The sequence below is a fragment of the Pseudorasbora parva genome, chromosome 17 (genome assembly GCF_024679245.1).
Source record: "Pseudorasbora parva isolate DD20220531a chromosome 17, ASM2467924v1, whole genome shotgun sequence".
Lineage (NCBI taxonomy): Eukaryota > Metazoa > Chordata > Actinopteri > Cypriniformes > Gobionidae > Pseudorasbora > Pseudorasbora parva.
In genome coordinates, this window is record NC_090188.1 from 23,354,601 (window position 1) to 23,375,189 (window position 20,589).

At 33.9% G+C, this 20,589-nt stretch overlaps 1 protein-coding gene across 1 annotated transcript; it reads left to right on the forward strand.

Moving 5' to 3' along the window:
• The first annotated feature begins 21 nt into the window (after nt 1-21).
• slc38a6 (solute carrier family 38 member 6) lies at nt 22-16,104 on the forward strand. The gene is made up of 16 exons (XM_067421217.1): nt 22-244; nt 1,412-1,533; nt 5,922-5,995; nt 6,149-6,201; nt 6,371-6,410; nt 7,532-7,610; nt 10,769-10,851; nt 10,933-10,991; nt 11,074-11,133; nt 11,997-12,047; nt 12,206-12,285; nt 12,370-12,470; nt 13,323-13,447; nt 13,520-13,664; nt 13,787-13,881; nt 15,299-16,104. The coding sequence occupies exons 1-16, from the start codon at nt 158-160 to the stop codon at nt 15,380-15,382; spliced, it is 1,338 nt and encodes a 445-aa protein (XP_067277318.1). The 5' UTR covers nt 22-157; the 3' UTR covers nt 15,383-16,104.
• The last annotated feature ends 4,485 nt before the right edge of the window (nt 16,105-20,589 follow it).

Consider the following 20,589-nt stretch of genomic DNA (forward strand, 5'->3'; position numbering starts at 1 on the left):
GTCCGTCCATAATCACGTGAATAGTGGTGTTTACGTTTGCTGTGCTTGTGTTTCTCTAAAGCCGGTGGTGTGAGAACCGGGCACATGTACTGACGGACCTGCGAGTGGCTGGCGTTTGGTCAATGCAGAAGAGTAAAGAGACACTACACGGTGGAACATGGGGAAAAACAGCGCAAACTACAGTGTCCAGACGGGGAGCGAGTATGAACCCATCGGAGAGGAGAGCACACCGCTGTTACCCCAGGTAAATCACTGCCTCAAAGTAAAAGAAGAACCAGAACAAGAAGAACGAAGGGGGCTTTTTTATCCCTCATGAATGTGTAAATAATGTATAATAATGAAAATGACACTTAGGTTTACAATGTTTTATGATATGCATGCAGCATGTATAAACTAGCAAATACAACTTTTTTGGATCATTATTACTTATAGAACCTAGCCCATTTCTACCACATGAGAAAAAAAATCCACTCTTTGGTAAATTATGACATAAGAAGTAGGAAATATTAGATTCTTAAGTGATATTATGAGACAAAAATGAGGTAAAAATTCTACTTTTTATCGCATTGTGTCTTATCTCAAAATGTCGCCTTTTTATAGTTATGATATGGAATCTCAATGTTTTTATCTCACTGTTTGACTTTGTATACCATAATTGCCACAATCTATCTGTTCATTGACTTAACTTATAATTGTGACATCATAATGTAGAATTATGTCTTAAATATGATTTGCCAAAGTATGATTTTTTTTTTTACCTATGCATGGGAAATAGGCTTCCATATAATTCATGTATTTATGATTTATTATATTATTAGATTTATATTATATTATTTGATTCATAATATATGAAAAGCAACTGGGGTTGTCCTCATGTTGTCAACCTTGTTACCATAATTTATTATTTTTTATTAAAATGATTGAATGTTTAAAATGTTTATGAATCTTTTTTTAAAAGTCACATTTTCATAAAAATGCCCAATATTAATATTGATCTTGATAATAATAAGCTTATTTTTTTTTTTAGCAGAGTATAAAATTGTGTAGTGTGTAAATAGATGTGCATTACTAAAGTAAATCGAGTCTAAACTCTGTATTCACAGTGCTGTACTAGAATTTACACATGGTATTACATCTATAAAGCTGTGCTGGAAATTATGGAATCATGTCATCTGCTGCCTCATGCTTTCTAGTCACTTTCACATCATCACATGCTGATCTTAGGCCATTTTTTTGTCTTTGCAAAGGTTTCGCTTCCCTTTGGGCTTTCAGTAATGCAGTGTGTAAGCATACAATAATGGCATTCGTTGTGCATGCTTAGTCTCTTCCCTAGGATATATTAAGCCTCAGTTTGTTCCATCGTGAGCTGCACTGTCATGTCTAATTTCTGATACATTTATCTCCCACGCAGGCTGTTCAGGTTAGAGGTGCGTCCTTCATGTCTTCTGCCTTTAATCTGATGAACGCTATCATGGGTAGTGGCATCCTAGGTCTCTCGTATGCCATGGCCAATACGGGCATTATTGGATTCAGGTACATGCAATGTTCCAGATTCAAAACAATTTCAGCTAGACAACATTTGTGGCATAATGTTGATTACCACCGACAAGTATTGTGATGCATGCATATAGATGTATCAATAAGTTTTATATATATATATATATATATATATATATATATATATATATATATATATATATATATATATATATATATATATATATATATATATATATATATATATATATATATATATATATATATATATAATTATTTTTTTAAATTTTTTTTTAAATAATTTTATTTTTGAGAGTAGACATGATCGGACTGTTTACAGAAGATGCCAAATTGGTCATTCCAGACTTACTCATTTGTTTTTATTGTAAGGTGATGTACCACCAATATGTAATTTTTGTCAAACGCCTTTGTCAGTTAAACATATTTTCTTGGAATTTACTGCTTTCAATATCACTAGGCAACATTTTTATATAGAAAGTTTTTTTTATTATCAAATAGACAATCTTATATAATGTTTGTTATATTTATGTGTGATGTTATCAATTGTTGTTTTTGTTTTTTGCTACAACTGTTAATTTAGTTTATATATTTATTTTAATATATTAATAAAATAAACAGGAAAACAGGGATATGCAATAAATGTTGAATAACACGCTTTTTATCAAAGCTAAAATTGAAGGACTTCTACATAGAAAAAGATTCTATGTTACAAAAAAAGTAAAAAGTCAAAAAGCCTGAAGATCATGGCCCATATTCTTAAAGCTTCTAAGAATCCTCTCAGAAAGCTCCTAATTTATCTTAGGAGTCTTAGCTTAAGGGTGATTCAGGATTGATCTGAGAGCAATTGGGATATTTATTTTCTTTCGCACGCACGCACGCACCAAGCTTGTGCAAAATTCAGAATTTCAGAATTGGTCTCTATTGAATTCATGAATTGGAATTTGGATTGAATTGACTCCACCCCACAGGAAGTTGAATTGGAATTGGAATGACAGGAAGTGGAATTAAATTCATGACAATTCAAATAAATACACAACAGAAAGAATGTGCTGAATCTCACATATATTCAGTGTTAGGAAGGTTACTTTGGAAATGTAATTGCTTGCAGTTATAATTATAAATGTGGTTTGAATTACTTTATTTGGATTACTTTATCAATGCGAAGCAATTTCCTTTTAATATGTTTAGTAACTAATTAAATTACACATTTTACCTCAGTAATACAACAATTACATTCATTTTGTAATTTAATAACACAATTTTATTACACGTATCCACACTGTAAAAATATATTACACAGCATCTACTTTAAAAACATTATGGTAACAATATTACACATAATATTTAAGTAGTAGAATGTGCTATTTTAATTTAAGTTGACTTAAAAAAACATAATAGAGTAAATATAATTAGAGTAAATGGAAATTACCTGTTTATGAATTTCAGTTATGTTATTCAATTAATAGTCTGTTTGATGCTGGCACAAGTAGTAACAAACTTGTTATTGCACTAGTATTAGCAAAGTTATTATTACTCATTGATCAAAGCAACATTCTTCAGAATAATATTAATACTTGCAGTTATTCACATCACATCCTAACCATAAGCTCTACTCTTCTGCACAATGGTAACAGTCAAAACTTCAACATAACAGAAATTCTTTCAAAGTTTAAACATAAATGAACATTATACATTAAAAGATGTTTCCCTTCACTCAAAAACACATTAAACAACACTCAATTTCAATATTGATCACCATTGCCAGCCATATGCAAAGCAGGCTGGGAACTAACAATGGTGTCTCTAAATAAAACTGCACAATTGAGCTAATTCTCTTAAACTAAAAAAGTAATCTTATTTTCCTTAATTTTATTAGCTTAATCAGTTCCTCAGTTCAGGTCTCAAAATTGCTGACTTTTTATTTCCTTAAAAAATTAGGAAAGTGTATCTCTTGGTTTTATTTACAACACTGAACCTCAATTTTCTTATAAATAATATATAATAATAATATAAATATATACACACTTTTTAATTATCGCCTTAATTCTTTTATGTGAAAATTACAAGACCCATGATCCATTTTTTACAGTGTCACTCCTCAACCCTGCATACATTTTGTTCTAAAATATAGATAATGATCAATTGAAATAAATTACCCCCTCAATGTTGTTTAATTAGTTTTGTTCCAATGTTATTTTCATTTTAAAGTAATCAAATTACACAAAGTTGTTGTAAATGCAGTTATCATTAATTCCACTGCAAAACTCACTGAGCAACACTGATGATCTAATTCTCAATCACGCCTCAGATGTTTTATCACTTACAGAGTCTTCACCGTTCTGGTCTGAAGATTTTTCCTGCAACACTAAAGATTCTCTAAACAGGTGCAGATGAAGCCGCTATGGCAAGATGGACATTTCTATGAATTTTTCTTTAATTTATATTCTGCTTCCTTTAATTCAAATTCGAATTGTAATTCTATATCCTGTTTTTGATGTCAATTCCAATTCAAGAACTAAACTGGAATTTGGGAGTCATTCTCAATTTAATTCTGGATTGTGCACAAGCCCCGCTCTTTGCTCATAGCTGTTTCAAATGTACATAACAGATTTTCTCCCAGTCTCTGACTTTTACTAAAATTGTGTTATTTACAATCCCCTGTTGTTAAAAATTGTTTAGATAAAACCACATTAAAAATGGGGCATTTATACCTATAAGCGCCAGCAGGTCAAATTTACCTATATAACGTCTTTTTTGTGCCGCATATGTTTTAATGTTCTATGTTACTAGGCAACGCCTTTCACCCACTGAGAAAGCTGTAATATTTTTTTAGTCACAATGGAAAATATTACACTCATAGATATGTATACATATCTATGATTACACCACCAAAATATACATTTATTTAATTATCGTTGTCATTTCGGGATGGTTTAGATATTCAGTAATTAGTGTATCCTTGAACATAAAACGAAAGGACAAAAAAACATAGTTGACTAAAAGTTGATAATAATAGGTGATGACTACTTTGTGAATACAGTGACATAAAACATGTTTTAGCCATATCAAAACAGTTGTCATGTGCATGGGTACATTTTTACCCGCTGGCAGTTTTAGGTATACAACGACCCCTGGAGGTTCTAGTGTTAAAGAAGTCTCTTCTGCTCACCAAGGCTGCATTTATTTGATCCAAAATATTGCAAAACCAGCATTATTGTAATTTTTTTTTTTTTAAATACATTTTTTATATCTGATTATATATTTAAAAATGTGATTCAAAGTTGAATTTTCAGCATTACTCCAGTCTTCACTGTCACATGATTCTTCAGAAATCATTCTAATATGCTGATTTACTGCTCAAGAAAGATTTATGATTATTTAATTAATAAAAAAGTTCAAAAGAACAGCATTTATCTAAAATATAAAGCATTAGAACATTAATAAATGTCTATACTGTCACTTGATCAATTTAATGCATCCTTGCTGAATAAATGTATTAATTTCTTTAAGTTCTTTCCCAAAATAATGAATAATAATTCTTACCGACCCCAAACTTTGTAACGGTAGTTCAAAGATACAAAAGCTTTCTATTTCAGATAAATACTGTTCTTTTAAACTTTCTATTAATCAAAAAATCCTAAAAAAAAATCAACATCACATTTTTCAACATTGATAATAATCATATATGTATCTTGAGCAGATCATCATATTAGAATGATTTCTGAAGGAGAATGTGACACTGGATTGTAGTGATGCTAGAAATTCAGCTTTGCATCACAGGAATAAATTACATTTTAAAATATATTCAAATAGAAAACAGTTATTTAACATTTTAAAAATATTTGACAATGTTACCGATTTTTTTTTTTTTTTTGTTGTTGTTGTATTTTTTAGTAACAAATACAACCCTGATGAGGAGAAGAGACTTCTTTAAAAACATAAAATCGTACTGTTCTTAAACTTTTGACCGATTGTGTGTGTGTATACATGCATGCATGAACAGCGACACAATAAGGTTCTGAATGTGCTGTAATTGTTTGTGATCACTTTGCTTATAGAAGGTTGTGACAGTCCCAAATCATGCTGTATAGTAGCATTTTTCCAGATATGTTAATGCAGTGATTACTTTCATTTCTGGCACTGTAGCATTTTTTGCACTGTGTCAGAGATGTTATGGTGTCTGTAATAAGATCGATCACAAACATGATCCCTGCACGATCTAACATGTAGTGTCTTATTAACTCCCTGTCATGCACTGTGTGCTACAAAGTTCTTCTCCCTCTTTACGTTTCGTCCATTTTCTCCACTGCTAAAAAGCCTCTCCTAAAAACTCTTTGCACTAAGATTTTTTTTAATGAATACAGGCCCAGGTGTTTTTTCAACTCTGCTTTTGTTTTTCATAGTATTCTGTTGCTCGTGGTCTCCAGTTTGGCTGTTTATTCTATCCATCTCCTGCTGCTCCTCTGTGACAAGACTGGTAATATCCACCCTCACTTTTGAACTCTTCTTTACCCTTCTCACTCCTGTTTACCTTACATACTCTGTAACTCTTCACATGCTGTACATCAGGTCAGATTGTACATTGTAGCAGACACCAGGCCAAAATATTGTATGTCTTTATGCATGTTAGGCATCAACTCTTATGAAGAGCTTGGAGAAAAAGCCTTCAACAGACCTGGCAAGGTTGGTTAATATCACTTAATATTTAGAATGATGCACTGCAATGTTTTATTTTTCTATATGAATAAATAACTGGGGACATTATCTAGTACTCATCAAAACTGAATTCACCATAGATGTGAAATGTGCCTTGTTACTCGTGTAAAACATCTTTTTCTTTTGTTTTGTGCAGATTATGGTGGCCTGTACTATTCTCATTCAGAACATTGGCGGTGAGGTTTTCACTTGTATTTAACTGTTTAGAAGGTTGTATTACTTGATCTTAACCGGATATTCCCAAAAGGTAGAGAGTCTCTTTTGCTCTCTCTCAGTTTTAACACATTTTTTTGGGAGGTTAAAGCTACGCTGTGTAACTTTTTTAGTTTATTCTTAGCTAAAAACACTTAGTTTTTAAAAAAATATATGTGCTCATTAATGTATATTTACTTCTTTCAAGTAATAAAGTATTTTCATAAGTTTATAATATGCCATTGAAAATACATACGGGTGAGTGGTTTGAATGCTGGTCGCCATGTTGCCCCTCCAACTTGAAAGTACATTAGCCAAAGAGGGACATACCCGTAAATTCAAGCTTCTTCGCCTTTCGCGTTTAAACACTCGATGGCACCGTGTCGAATGTGAAGAGGGGGATTGCCATGTTAATCTTGGACTAAATCGGCCACCGTAGGAGTTAAAACGAAATCAGAATTGAGAGGAACAGAAACTATTATTCACTGGATGGTCATATACCTTTTCACCGCTAGATGGGGGAAAATTTCACACAGTGTAGCTTTAAATAACATTTGTTTTTTATTGCCAAAAAAGGTGGCATAGCAGGTCAGCCTGTAGACAAAAGCCATAGAATGGTGTAAAGTAAATATGAAAATTAAAACGCTGTCTTTCTCTCCTCACTGCTCATTACTCGCTGTGAACTATAGTGAGTATTCTGTGTGTTATGTCGTGTTTAGTAGCAGTAAAACAGAATATGTCTCTCTTTTACATGTTCTTTAGAACAAAAGCAAATCTGTGATTGTGTGAAAACATGTTTGCTTGCAGTCAGTTTTGCAGTCTGGGTGCAAAGCAATCATTGCATCAGCTATGTGTTAATCATGTGCGTGTTTATATATGGCCATACGAAATGAATTGGTGGCTGTTAGCATGTTAGTGTTAGTTCAGAGAATGTTGACCTCAGCACTGTGCTGGGTTTCAAAAAGACTGACTGTTTCTGTGGAATGGTTTGGCTTTTCTGAGTGGATTTGTTTGTCTGATTGCATTATGAGCTGTTATTGTGCATGAATTGTGCATGAGGTGTTATAGTGTATATTTATAATGTGCTATCCTTCTATTTCTCTAGCAATGTCCAGCTACTTGTTCATCTTGAAGTCTGAAATGCCTCCTGCCATCACTGGCTTCATGAGCACAGAGAGTTCTGGGTAAATCAATATATGTCGGCCTTACCACACCCTCACATCCCTTAGTTTCTAGTGTCAATTAATTTGTTTCTGTTCTCACTAAAATAGAAATGCTCATTGAAGCAACAATATTAGCTAATCAGTACATACATAATGTTTAAAATGAGCATAACAGAAAGTAGAAACCAAGCAGCCAGCAAAATGTCTTGTTTGCACTGTAATGTTGGAGAAAAAGTCTGATTAAAATAAAAAGAAACATTACCATTTAAAAAGACACATAAATTAAAGGTCCCTTTCTTCACGTGTTTTCGAAGCTTTGATTATGTTTACAGTGTGCAATATAACATGAGTTCATGTTTCGCGTGTAAAAACCACAGTATTTTTCACACATTATTTACTTATCTGTACACCACTGTTTTCTCTGTCCTAAAAACGGTCTGATGATTTCCTTGTTCTATGAAGTCCCTCCTTCAGAAACACGTAACAAGTTCTGATTGGGCCAGCGCTTCCCGTGTTGTGATTGGACAGCAGCTTAGCGCACTTTGCCCGGAAAGGTCCCACCTCTTACCATAACGGGGAGATGCAAGCGCTGAATGTGCGCTCTTCTCCACGTGGGAGAGCAACAAGACCCCTCCCCCTATTTTGCATGTTCTGGTGGCCGGAGGGTTAGTCAACAAACTGTTCTAGTGATGTCATTACATCCCTGCACTTCCTGCTGTAGTCCAAACCGGCCATTCCCTGTACACTGGTAAAAACGATTTGTTGGGTTTACTTAAAATATATATGCACCATTTTTGCATCATACTTTTTAAGTAAACCCAACTTGAAATAATTTTATTTAAAATTAACAAGAAAAACTTTTTTATATGTACATAAATATTTGAGTTCACTCAACATGCTTTACTTAAAAATATATGTAACATGATAGAATCTACTAAGTAATGTTAAGTTAACACAACTTGCACATACTTGCATGTTACATATATTTTTTAAGTAAAGCATGTTGAGTTTTTCTTGTTTATTTTAAATAAAATTATTCCAAGTTGGGTTTACTTAAAAAGTATGATGCAAAAATGGTGCATATATATTTTAAGTAAACCCAACACATCATTTTTACCAGTGTAGGCTTTGAAAGGGAACTTCTGTTAAATAAAATATCTCGCTTGGCATTGAACTTTGAGCTTCATAATTTTACAGGTATTATTTATGCTCTAACAGCAACATTACACACTAACTAAAGTTTGAAAGATGAAATCGTGAAGAACGGGACCTTTAATTAAATGTGATTGTAAAAACTTTTATAACGTTATAAAAGATTTGTTTTTAAATAAATGCCATTCTTTTAAACTTTATATTCATTAAAGAATCCTAAAAAGATGAATGTATCATGGTTTCCATTAAAATATTTTAGAAGCTGTTTTCATAATATATAAGAGATGACCAACAAATCAGCAAATCAGAATGATTTCTGAAGGATCATGTGACACTGAAGACTAGAGTAATGATGCTAAAAAATTTAATAGTTCACAATATTACTGTATTTTTGATCAAGTAAATGCAGCCTTGGTGAGCATAAAATACTTTTGGTGGAGGGTATGGTTTATCAGAAAAAAATATGATTTACATCTAAATTCAGTGTGTTAGAATTCATTCTAAAAGAGAACGTGGCTGAATCCACAGGAAAATCCACACGGAGAGGCAAAATAGAAACACAATTCAGGAAGAGAGATGGAAAGGGACGCTTTTACATAGGATCATTCACTCACTGGCAGATAAACACACTTTCTCTCGATCCTCTGCCTTTAAGCGAGTTTCCAAAGGAGAAAGTATTCCAGAATAAGAATGTAACGGTCATTATTTTATTAGCCGCTGTTCTGAGCTGTGCCCCGTCCCCACACAGCTGGTTTGCATTACAGGTCCGTTCACGTAAATCTCGCACATATGTTCTGCCCAATGAGAGTCGTGCCTGCCCAAGATTCCCTTCACCAGCACAATTACTGTGACCAGACCCAGACACACACAAACATTACTACTCCATCTCTCTGGGAGGAGCAAAAATCACAACCCGGCCACAGTATAAACGCTTGAAACTGTAGTCATTTACTGTACAATAACATTTTTCTTTCAGGGGAGTCATTTATCTTCATTTCTGCAAGCGGATAAGCTAGGCTGTCTAGTTTTTAATAGAGAACCACAGGAGATCTCTCACAAACACCAACATGATTCAATCTCCCAGTTCTCAATCACATTTTAGTTTTTAAAGTACTCCGATCATTATTGACAAAGCTTCAATACACATACTTTTCCTTATTTTCCCATATTTTGGTGGAAACCGTGATACATTTTTTCAGGATTTTGTGATGAATAGAAAGTTCAAAAGAACATCATTTAATTGAAATAAAAAAATGTCGGAACAATGGAAAAGTCTTTACTATTACTTTTAATTGATTTAAGGCATCCTTGTTAAATAAAAGTGTTAATTTCCTTTAAAAAAATCTTTAGTGTACAAAAAGCAGTGACAGATAATAGAGAAAATAATACAGCAAAATATAATTATAAAAATGGTTCTGTAAATGTATTTAATTATTATTATAATAATTTATAATATTAAAACTAATATAATATTAATTTTACACTGTGCATCTTTTCTCATCGTTTGTTTTATGTTATGAAAGTGATAAATTAAACTTAGCAAAACATTTATCTACACTGGGTTGCTGGATGTAATGATATATCAATTCACACAACAGACATGAACTAAAATCAAAACAATATGGATTTGATGGGTTTTTTTAACACTGAAAACAATAACAACTACAAAAAAACATTATGGTCAATATTTCTTTAAAGAAATTAATAATTTTATTCAGTAAGGGTGGATTCAATTGATTCAGAGTGCTAAAAGATTTCAAATAAATGCTGTTCTTTTGAACTTGTACAAATATGAATCATCACAGCTGTTTTAACTGTGACTAATTCGACAAGTTCTTGAGCAAAACATATTAAAATGATTTCTGAAGGATTGTAATTTTCCAATATTATTGTTTTACTGTATTTGTTTTGATCAAATAAATGAGCATAAGAGGCTTCTTAGAAAAATTACATCTTTCTGACCCCAAAATTGTGTGCATCTTCACTTTCTGTTATATTGTCATGCATTTCTTTTCTGTCCTCCATAGAAAGTGGTTTGAGGATGGCGTTACCCTATTGATTTTAGTCACTGTGATTGTAGTGTTGCCATTGGCTCTTCTTCCAAAGATTGGTGAGTATCATCAAGGTTTGTTTTTCTCAGTGTTATTTATTTATGTGAGAGAATGCATATCTTTGGTTTCTGTCTTCTCAGGTTTCTTGGGATACACCAGCGGTCTTGCATTCCTCTTTATGTTGTTCTTTACTGTAGTGGTGAGTTGTTCTCTATTTCTCTGTTCATCTGTCTTTCCATCTCTCTATCTTTCACATGTTGATGTTTTCATCTCTCTCACAGGTGGTGGTAAAAAAATGGTCCATTCCCTGCCCGCTGCCATTGAACTTCACTGTGAGCCTGGTAAAGACCACACACACACACACACCCTGCCCTCACAGCCAGAATGCTTGCCTAAAACTCACCCAAAATAATACCCCAAACACAAGTTGGGCAGCTCCAAAACAAAAGACTTCAGTACAACCCATCTAGAACCTCCACATAATTACATTTTCATCACAACAGACTAATGTATGGAAACCCATTTCTGCCACACAATATCGAAATGAAGACATAGTGAGTCAGAAGTAGCCTAATATGGAGTAATATTTATGTATGAGATATTACAAAAGAAGACATACTACTTTTTGTCATAATGACATGATAGTTGAAATTCTGACATAATAAATTATTAAATTATGTCATGACATACTAAGTCATCATTAGATTAAAAGGTCAGAATTATGAGATTTTTAAAGTCAAAATTATGACATAAAAAATACAAATAATGACAGCCATAATTTAGATTTGTTTCATAATTTCGCCTTTTAAAATCTCATCATTATAAAATGTCGCAATTTTGACTTTTCATCTGATAAATATGACTTGGTGTGCTGAAATTTAGACTTGAAATTTATTCTTGTCATAATTACAATTTACAAAAGCATGATTTTGGGCTTGCTTGTTTGTTTAAAGACATTTTTAACCATCAGACTTTGTGAAGTACGTTTGGATTCAGCCTTTCAGAAACAGGAAGTAGCGTTGTTTTAATAAGTGATGTGACCTTTGACCCTCTTGAGCCAGAAGTCAAAACCTTTATTTCCTCATATTCAGCTACAGATAATGTGATTTAAATCGCAGAAAGTGTTTTTTTCAGTCTGTTACTGGCCGGATTTCATTCTAATCTTCATATTCCCATCAATTTCATGTTGTTTTTCTATCCGCAGAGCTTAAATACCTCAGAGTGCACCCCACAACTGTTTGTGATCTCTAGTAAGGTGAGTGTGTGTGTGTTTTCCTGAGAAAGGAGAGCTATGTTTTGATTTAAAGACCGCCTTGCAGGACTATTAGAAACCCAAATATTAGTTGTAATATTATAGCATAACCGCACACACATCAGGAGGGTGAGAAATGACTGTGTGTGCGTTCATTGCAGAGTGCTTATGCTGTCCCAACAATGGCTTTCTCCTTCCTGTGCCATACGGCGGTTTTACCTATTTACTGTGAGTTACACAGGTCAGTTCACTCTTTGCTGTTCTTTCTGAGTATCTGCCACATATATAGTCTGTTGTTGCCTTACAGTGTTATGTATCTTTTCAGACCCACAAAGCAGAGAATGCAGAATGTGACAAATGTCAGCATCTCTCTTAGTTTCGTGGTATATCTGATCTCGGCCCTTTTTGGATACCTCACCTTCTATAGTAAGAATATTGCTCAAGCTGCACCACAAAGATCCTCAATGTGTTTGTTTTGTGTGATAATCCTGCTCTTGGAGATAGACCTCCCTGCAGAGTTTACCTTGATCACTCTGCTGTATCCCACAATGCAAAGCTTTGACCATCAAAGACCCTGACGGTCATTTTAAATCAAACCAATGCGAAATAACAATTTTTATTTTGGAGACGATAACTTATTGAATGCAGTTTCTTAAAATAAACTTTAATTACCCTAAATCTCAAATTCAACTGTTGTAATATGAGCAAACCATCAGTAATAACACTGGTTTAAATTGAACAAACCTAAACTTATTTTAAATCATAATCACGTCATATGCTCATGAATTAGACCGCACTGGTTGTGCTGTATGTCTTTTGATTCACTAAAATAGGTGTGTAAGAGTTATTTGTTCATTAATAGGACTACACTGGTTTTGCTGTATGTTTGCTTTTGCGTGCATACCGTTAACACAATAGAAAACTTCCCTTGCCATTATTTAGCTGTAAACTGTCTGAAAATGACTGAAAATGCACTTTAACAACTAGGGTAGATATGATCCCCTTTGCAGTGGGGCTGAAGATTCAGACACACTGCTATTGAAATGCTAATATTTGAAAAGTTGTTTATGGTTTCACAAGGTATCTTAAAAATTTGATGGGAGCCAGTGTATAATAATTAGTATGCTAATATTCCAGTATGAATAAAGCCCATGATGTGTGTTTGTTTGGTGTTTGTGTCTCAAGTTATATAATCTTTACTGTCTCAGTTCAGTACTCTTTGGATTAATCTGTGGAAGATAAATGGATTGATCTAAAAAAAACATTCTTTATCCGCAGCACATGTGGAATCAGAGCTGTTGGAAGGATACGACACCTACCTACCGCGGGACGTTTTGGTGATGTCAGTGCGTCTTGCGATTCTATTGGCTGTTCTGCTCACTGTGCCGCTCATTCACTTCCCAGTAAGTCAAACACCAGACTGAACTATTCAAAAAAGAAATCCAGAAAACACATCTTCCCTTTCTTTGTCTCAGGCGCGTAAAGCGTTGCTGATGTTATGCAGGAGAGAGGGGGAGTTCTCTTGGCTCTCTCATTTACTTTCCTGTTTTTTCATCCTCACTCTTGTGCTGCTGCTCGCTATTTTTGTCCCTGACATCAGGAATGTCTTTGGTGTGGTCGGTAAGTGTGTGTCCATACACTCTGCATGTGCTTTACTGTTAAATTCACTGCTCAGCAGTTAAACAGGTATGTTTATATATATGTGACTGTGTGTCTGCATACCTTTTCATGTCTGATTCCAGGTTCTACGACCTCCACATGTTTGCTGTTTGTGTATCCGGGAATGTTTTATTTGAGAATCAGCTCTGAGCCAATCAGATCTCGCAATTCAGCAGGGGTATCTAAAGTCTTGCATACATTCAGTACTACATACACAAGTTGCTTTGCACTAGACTGTTGGATCTGAGGGAATTTTACCCATTTGTTATACACTACTGTTCAAAAGTTTGGAGTTAATAAGATTTTTTAAATTTGAGTTTTAAAAAAAAGCTCTTATGCTCAACAAGGCTGCCTTTATTTGATCAAAAATATATAATGATATACTAAATTTATAATATTACTGCAATTAAAAATAACACTTTGTAGGCCAACCGGCAGTTAGCATCACACTGGTTTCCTCTATTTAAAAACCCAATTGGATTTTCCTATTGGCTTCTAGATTATCGCATATAATAAGCTCTGTGATCAACAAGTTTATGATACTTACATGTTTTGTCCATCAAGATAACTATCACAGATGAACACTTTTATGAATTTTGAAGCCTAAATGCAGTCTCCAGGAGTAAATGCTAAAGGTAGGCTATGAACAAACTACACCACGGTCGCTTAACTTCAGCGTCACCATCACTAAGCTTCTGACAACTCTTTCAGTTTTTATCTCAAGACATTTTCCCAGAACGTTTGAGTTGGACTAGTTTATAAGAGCACAATTATGAGCATAATGAGGCTGTAAAAGCGGACTGAGCTTACTTTTTTGGCAGAATGGCATTTAACCTCCTGTCAGCCTCTGTAGTCCCATTTAGCCACTTGTTAGCAACCGCCTTTTTTAAGACGCATAACAGCTTCAATAAATCATGGGGTATTTATACTGATGTATTTTTGTTGTGGAATAAAATGTGAAAGTGTCTTGCACTTGTGTTCACCACAAACATTTTTTTAGCCATTTAAATGTCAGCATGAAAAAAAAAATATATATAAAAAAAAAAACAGAAGATGCTTCCATGTTTTGGTCTACAGAATGATGTCATACCCTCACCACTCTATTATCAATGTTGAAAACTGTTCTATATGCCCTCCGATTTCACAGACAAGCCTAGTCCCAGACTAAAATGTATGTTTGAGCTGGTTTTAACTGGAAGCAACTTCAGATTCCATTGTCAGTTCCGTTGTTTTGTCACAAGATCCACACTAGTAATGTTTTTTTATAAGGCACATTTCTAAAAGCTACTTAAACGTTCTAATTGAACTAAGGCCTAATCCTGGCTTAATATTACCCCTGTATATGAAAGCAGGCTCTAATGTTTTTGTAAAAACCATGATGCATTTTCCCCCAGGATTTGTTGAACCATAGAAAGTTCAGCATTTATTTGAAATGGAAATCTTTTGTAATATAATAAAAAAAAAACCTAATGACCCTAAACTTTTGAGCGGTAGTGTACAGTATGTCTGACTATGTGGTTTTGTATCATATGTTTCTTTTTTCACGCTTCAGTTGTCATTCGGTAAGCATCTTTTCCACCTTTCTCCTTTTCTAGGCTGTTTTTCTGCTGGTCATTGGCCTGGTTGTGGGTGTGCTGAGCCTGTGTGTCATCATTGTCTCCTGGGTTCAAGGTTCTTGACCTTTGATATCATCAATGTGGGACACGTTGCATTGCATGAGTCGAGAGCACAACACTTGCTGCTTTGAAGAAGAACCTTATTTTACAGGTTATACACCAGTCAGACTTGACCATCCGTTTACTTGACCAAATGCTGCTTCAAGAAGAGAATCCAAATGAGATGAGCCAACTGTGCTCTTATGATACTCCTAATGTTCTCTTCATGCTTTAATGACACTTGAATACTGAACAGAGGTGGTATCAAATTCACAATATTCAGCAGAGCAATGACATGCATAGTAATCTATACTGAATGTCTGAACGACAGCAGAGTTTGACAATCTTTGAATCAGACGGTTGCTGTGATCTGCAAAAACACAGATGAAGTCAATGAATGAAGTGGCTGCACTGCTGATTTTTCAATAACTGAATGTAAATATTAGATTTATGCAGATATTTTATGAATTGGACAATCGTTCCTGTCTGAAAAAAAATTCAGATTTATCCATCTTTATATGGATACGAAATACACTCTTCAGTGTAATTCTTGACCAGCACACTATCCAAAGATTTTCTGTGATGATTAAAATTTAGAATGTATTTTTTTAAAAATAATAAATTCAAAATATATATATTTTTTTGTTTGTTTGTTTTAACATTGCAACCATTTGTATGTCCACAAAGGACCATTTTGATGTATTTTTATGTGGAATTAAATAAATAAAGGGAAATATGAATTAAAACTGGTTTCTCGCTGACTTGTGTACTGTGGCATCTGGAATGGAGTCTGATCCATGTTTAGTCTAAGAGATCCAAGCATTAGTGTGTGTTTTTGCTGGTTTGCACGTGAGAAAGATTGATAGACAGGCTGATTTTTCTTCATTGATTTGGACAGAGGGTTCTCTGTATGTCAGATAATGGAAAACAAATGCTCTATGTGTGTGTGTGAGTGTGTGTGTATGTAGTCTGTGGCCTTTGCTCTCTCCTGCTGTTTCTAATATGCTGCATTAGTTAGAGAGACCGCCCAAAGTAAGGCTGTCCGTAACACATGTCCCACATGTACTTCGAGAAATCTGGTCGTTGTGTTATTCTTGAGGTGTGTGAATGAAGACGGTAAGATTTCAGCTGCAGGTAAGAGGTGTGGTCTGTGATCAGATAACTGATTTGTGTGACATGGTTACTTCAGTGACATCACCAGAAACCATGGTGTAGGTGTTTTTATTGTTTGCAAAGGATTCATGTTCAGGTGAATCTCACAGAAAACACGTTATACGAAAGAAAAAAAATATTTGGCTAAAAAGTATTTTCTTTTGTGTGTAATGGCACTATTTCCATGACAATTAAGCCTAGTTTTTCATTATCAGTGCATCTAAACATTTTATTAATTGCAATTAGATTTACATTACTGTAATACAGTCGTTTTTATAGCATCACCGCAAAAAAATGCAGTTGATTTTCTTTAAATAAATACAACAAACATGATAAATATGTTTTAAATATATAATTATATTTTTACATTTATATTTACTTGTATTTTGTTATTTAATAAATATTTTGGTAATACTTTACAATAAGGTTTCATTTGTAATCATGAATGTATTAAAAGTATTTTTTTTATTATGTTAGTTAAAAAAAGTCATTGTTCAACATAGTTCACAGTGCATTAATGTTAACAAATACAACTTTTGATTTTAAAGTATTAGTAAATGATGAAAATTAACATTGAAAAGATTAATAAAGGATGTAGAAGGTTCATTCTTAATTTATGTTTGTTAATGTTAGCTAATAAAACTTTGTTGTAAAGTAAGAAATGTCACATTACTGCTTTGTTTCTTTTATTTTTGCAGTGATACTTAAAATGTGAGTGTCTGTAAGTCATAAGTAGAAGACATTTAAAAATAAATGCCTGTGGGCCTTTTGAGTAAACATTTAAAGAAAAGAAAAAAACCTTTTAAAACAAAATTTCATGCTAACTTTCAATGAGTGGAAAATGAGATTGACTGCTCTTGGGTAACCCCACATCAGGGAAGGGGCTATGTCTCTTTTCAGCCTGAATTCAGTCCTGCAGTGATTGCTTTACCTTTAGACCGCGATCCATATTCACACAGCAGCAGAAACATCTGCGGACTGTTAACCGCTGCCTACAGAAGGTGATTTTGTAGTATGACTGTCTGATTTCTTTTCAGGCCGATTGGCTCTTTCATGCTGACATCTGCTTTTTCCCTGGGCTTTTTCTGCATCTCTGTTCTTCTCCTTCCTCCTGAATTGATTTTCATGCTCTATCAGTAACCGTGCTCCCTGTGTCATAGGCATTCAGTAAATCATTCTGAAGACTCTGTTAGAAAGAAACAAACATCCAATCCTACCAGACCTCTATTGTGGTACTTGAGTGTCCTCTAAGATTCTTCTGTTTGTCGCTCGCTCTGCCTTCTAAAACCTCTAATTCTGCTTCTGACGCCTGGTCTGAGCAGAGACCATATCACATCTGGAGTTCATTTTACCCAAACACACACACACTTACCCTGCCCTGTGTCACACACTTTCTCCTCTGCTTTAAAACACTTCTGGTCTGTCCTCTCTGCTCTCTCTCCCTGTCACTCTTTTTTAACTTGTCTCCCCGAACACTCACTCCATCATTTACTCTCTCTTTCTTTCTCTGATTTTTGTTTTTCTTCTTTTACGCCCTCCTGCCGCAGCTGTTGCCATTCCCAAAGTAATAATACCAGCCAGTAAACCCGCACTCACACACACTTTGGCCTTTCACCCATAAATACCTCATCTCTACGAGTCACACGGCCTAACATGGTGAAGCAACAGTTCAATAAATGTAAGCGGAACAGTGTGTGTGTGTGTGTGTGTAAATGGCAGATTTGGGAACTATTTCAGACTCCGGCAATGTGCGAGAATGTTCTGTATATATTCTGAATGCGATTAGGATGCTTTGCTGAGTTTGTACATGTGTATAGGTATTTGGTCAGGTATGGTTTAAGTATATAACAGGGCTTCAATCAACGATTATGCATGCATTACTATGGACTTAGGCTAGTTGTCATATTGGAATGCAGTCACACCTTAGTTCTGTTTTTTTTGTTAATTCTGTCCTCTAAAAAAAAAAAAAAAAAAAAAAAAAATCACCATGATATAGTTATGCTATAGGTAAATAAAATCACGCCTACAAGAGACTACATAAATCAAGACTTTTATCTTAAAGGTTTCCACCAATTCTCACTTAACTATGACTTTTGCCCCAATAAATTCTTAATTATGGCTTATTAATAGTTAGCAAGGTAGTGGTTAAGTTTAGGTACTGGGTAGGATTAAGTATTCGGTCATGTAGAATACAGTATTAATATGTGCTTTATAATTACTAATAAACTGTTAATATATTAGTAATATGCATGCTAATAAGCAACTTTAATAGTGAGTATTGGACCCTAAACTAACGTTACCCTGTTTTCTTCTTCTTTTGCAATTTTTGTCTTTTAAATGTCACTTTCATACAATTATTTTTTTAATGTTACCTTTTATAGTTTCACTGTTTTGCGAATTGTTTTGTGCTGCTTAAAAGACTATACACTATAAAAAATTATATGTTCAATAAGTTATGACAACATATTTTTTACATTGTTTTAAGTCATCAAAATAAGTTAAGAAATGTTAAACTTGTTTTGTTTAGTTATACAAGATGTAACTCATTTTTTAAAGTCATGTTAACATCATTTAAGTTGAAATAACTTAAACATCCAAGTTGGTTGTATTGCAAAAGCTCAAAATTTGCTCTTTTTTATTTTTTATTTTTTTTATTTTTTTTACAGTGTATATACTATTTTGAATGGCACAAATTGTGACAATTTTTTTTGGGACAACAGCTTATCTTATTTTAGTAACTTTAGTAACTATAAGAATTAAGGGGACCTGTTAAAAACAACTTAAATAAATTACATTCTAATTTATTGTTTTAATTAAACCCTTTTAAGTTGCAAACATAATTTTGTAGAATTCTGTTGAAATGATAATGTTGATCATTACATCGGCTTAATATTGTCTGTAATTTAAACTCAACTGCGTTAATTGGCTTTTTTTAAATTTAGGTTGTAAAACTTGAAATTAAATTGTCTTGATAACTCCGTACATTAGGCGGTGGATTTCTAGTTCCCAGCATGCTTTGCATAGGACTGGATTAGGAGAATAAATGTTGAAATGAAGTGTTAATTTATTTGTTTTTAGTGAAGGGAAAGACCTGTAAGCATTTAATGCGGTTATGTTTGAAGAGTTTCTGTAATGTTGAAGTTATTGTGGTTACCATTGTAAAGAGGAGATACATGAATTCTAAACACCTTGACTCTACAAGCAATGACTGCTAATTCCAGTGACAAGTAATATCTTGTTCATTAAATATACATGTTAGTATGTGATATGATAGCTGTTGATTAAAACTGAAAGATGAATTGGTTCTAGGGCTACAACTAGTTAGAGCGACTTACATTTTTTGAGTAATCAACTTTAAAGTGTGTGTTTAGCTAAAAATGATTACATCCCGCTAACTTAGAGTAGCTTGCTGGCTGAACAAAAATTCACTCAAAGTTGTCATACTCATAACTAAAAAAAAAAAAAAAGCCAACACATTATTTTTTTAGCATGTCCATACAGAGAAATGATATATATAAATTATATATAGCTAAAACACCAGAGGCACACATATGTCCTGAAATACACATTGCCTTATTCAGAACACATACTCAAGCTCTCTCTGACCAGAATAGTTCTGTTCTTCAATGGCCTGAGTTTAAACTCTCCCACACTGCGCTCCGGGTGAAAAGGGCAGTTCTTTAATGAAGACTCGGGAGGGGGCTAAACCATGAAGACCAATAAAGGTGATTTGGTGCTGAATAACTGTTTTAATACTGGTTCATTCCCCACAAAACTCTAGAGAGAGAGCGAGAGATGCTGAGATGTATGGGTATGACAGCTGAAACAACAAAGTCTGAGGACAACTTAACTTATGCTTAACACTATACGAAGCAGTCCAAAAAGAAACTGAAGATGTTTGTTTGTAAAATACAGGTAGGCCTGACTGGTTGAATACTTGAACATCAGTGTCTCCTGCTGGAAATTTCTGGTGCTACACCAGAATCATCAGAGTGGGTCCTCCAGTCCAGACATCACTTATAGACCTGTGCCAGCTCAATCAGAGCCCACATTTTGTTCATATAGACAATTCCTAATTT

Excerpts from the sequence above, each read along its gene's own strand:
- slc38a6 (XM_067421217.1), top strand. The coding sequence starts at position 158 with ATGGGGAAAAACAGCGCAAACTACAGTGTCCAGACGGGGAGCGAGTAT. Across the intron at positions 6,202-6,370 it reads CCTTCAACAGACCTGGCAAG|ATTATGGTGGCCTGTACTAT; the intron begins GTTGGTTAATAT and ends TGTTTTGTGCAG. Across the intron at positions 10,852-10,932 it reads GGCTCTTCTTCCAAAGATTG|GTTTCTTGGGATACACCAGC; the intron begins GTGAGTATCATC and ends CTGTCTTCTCAG.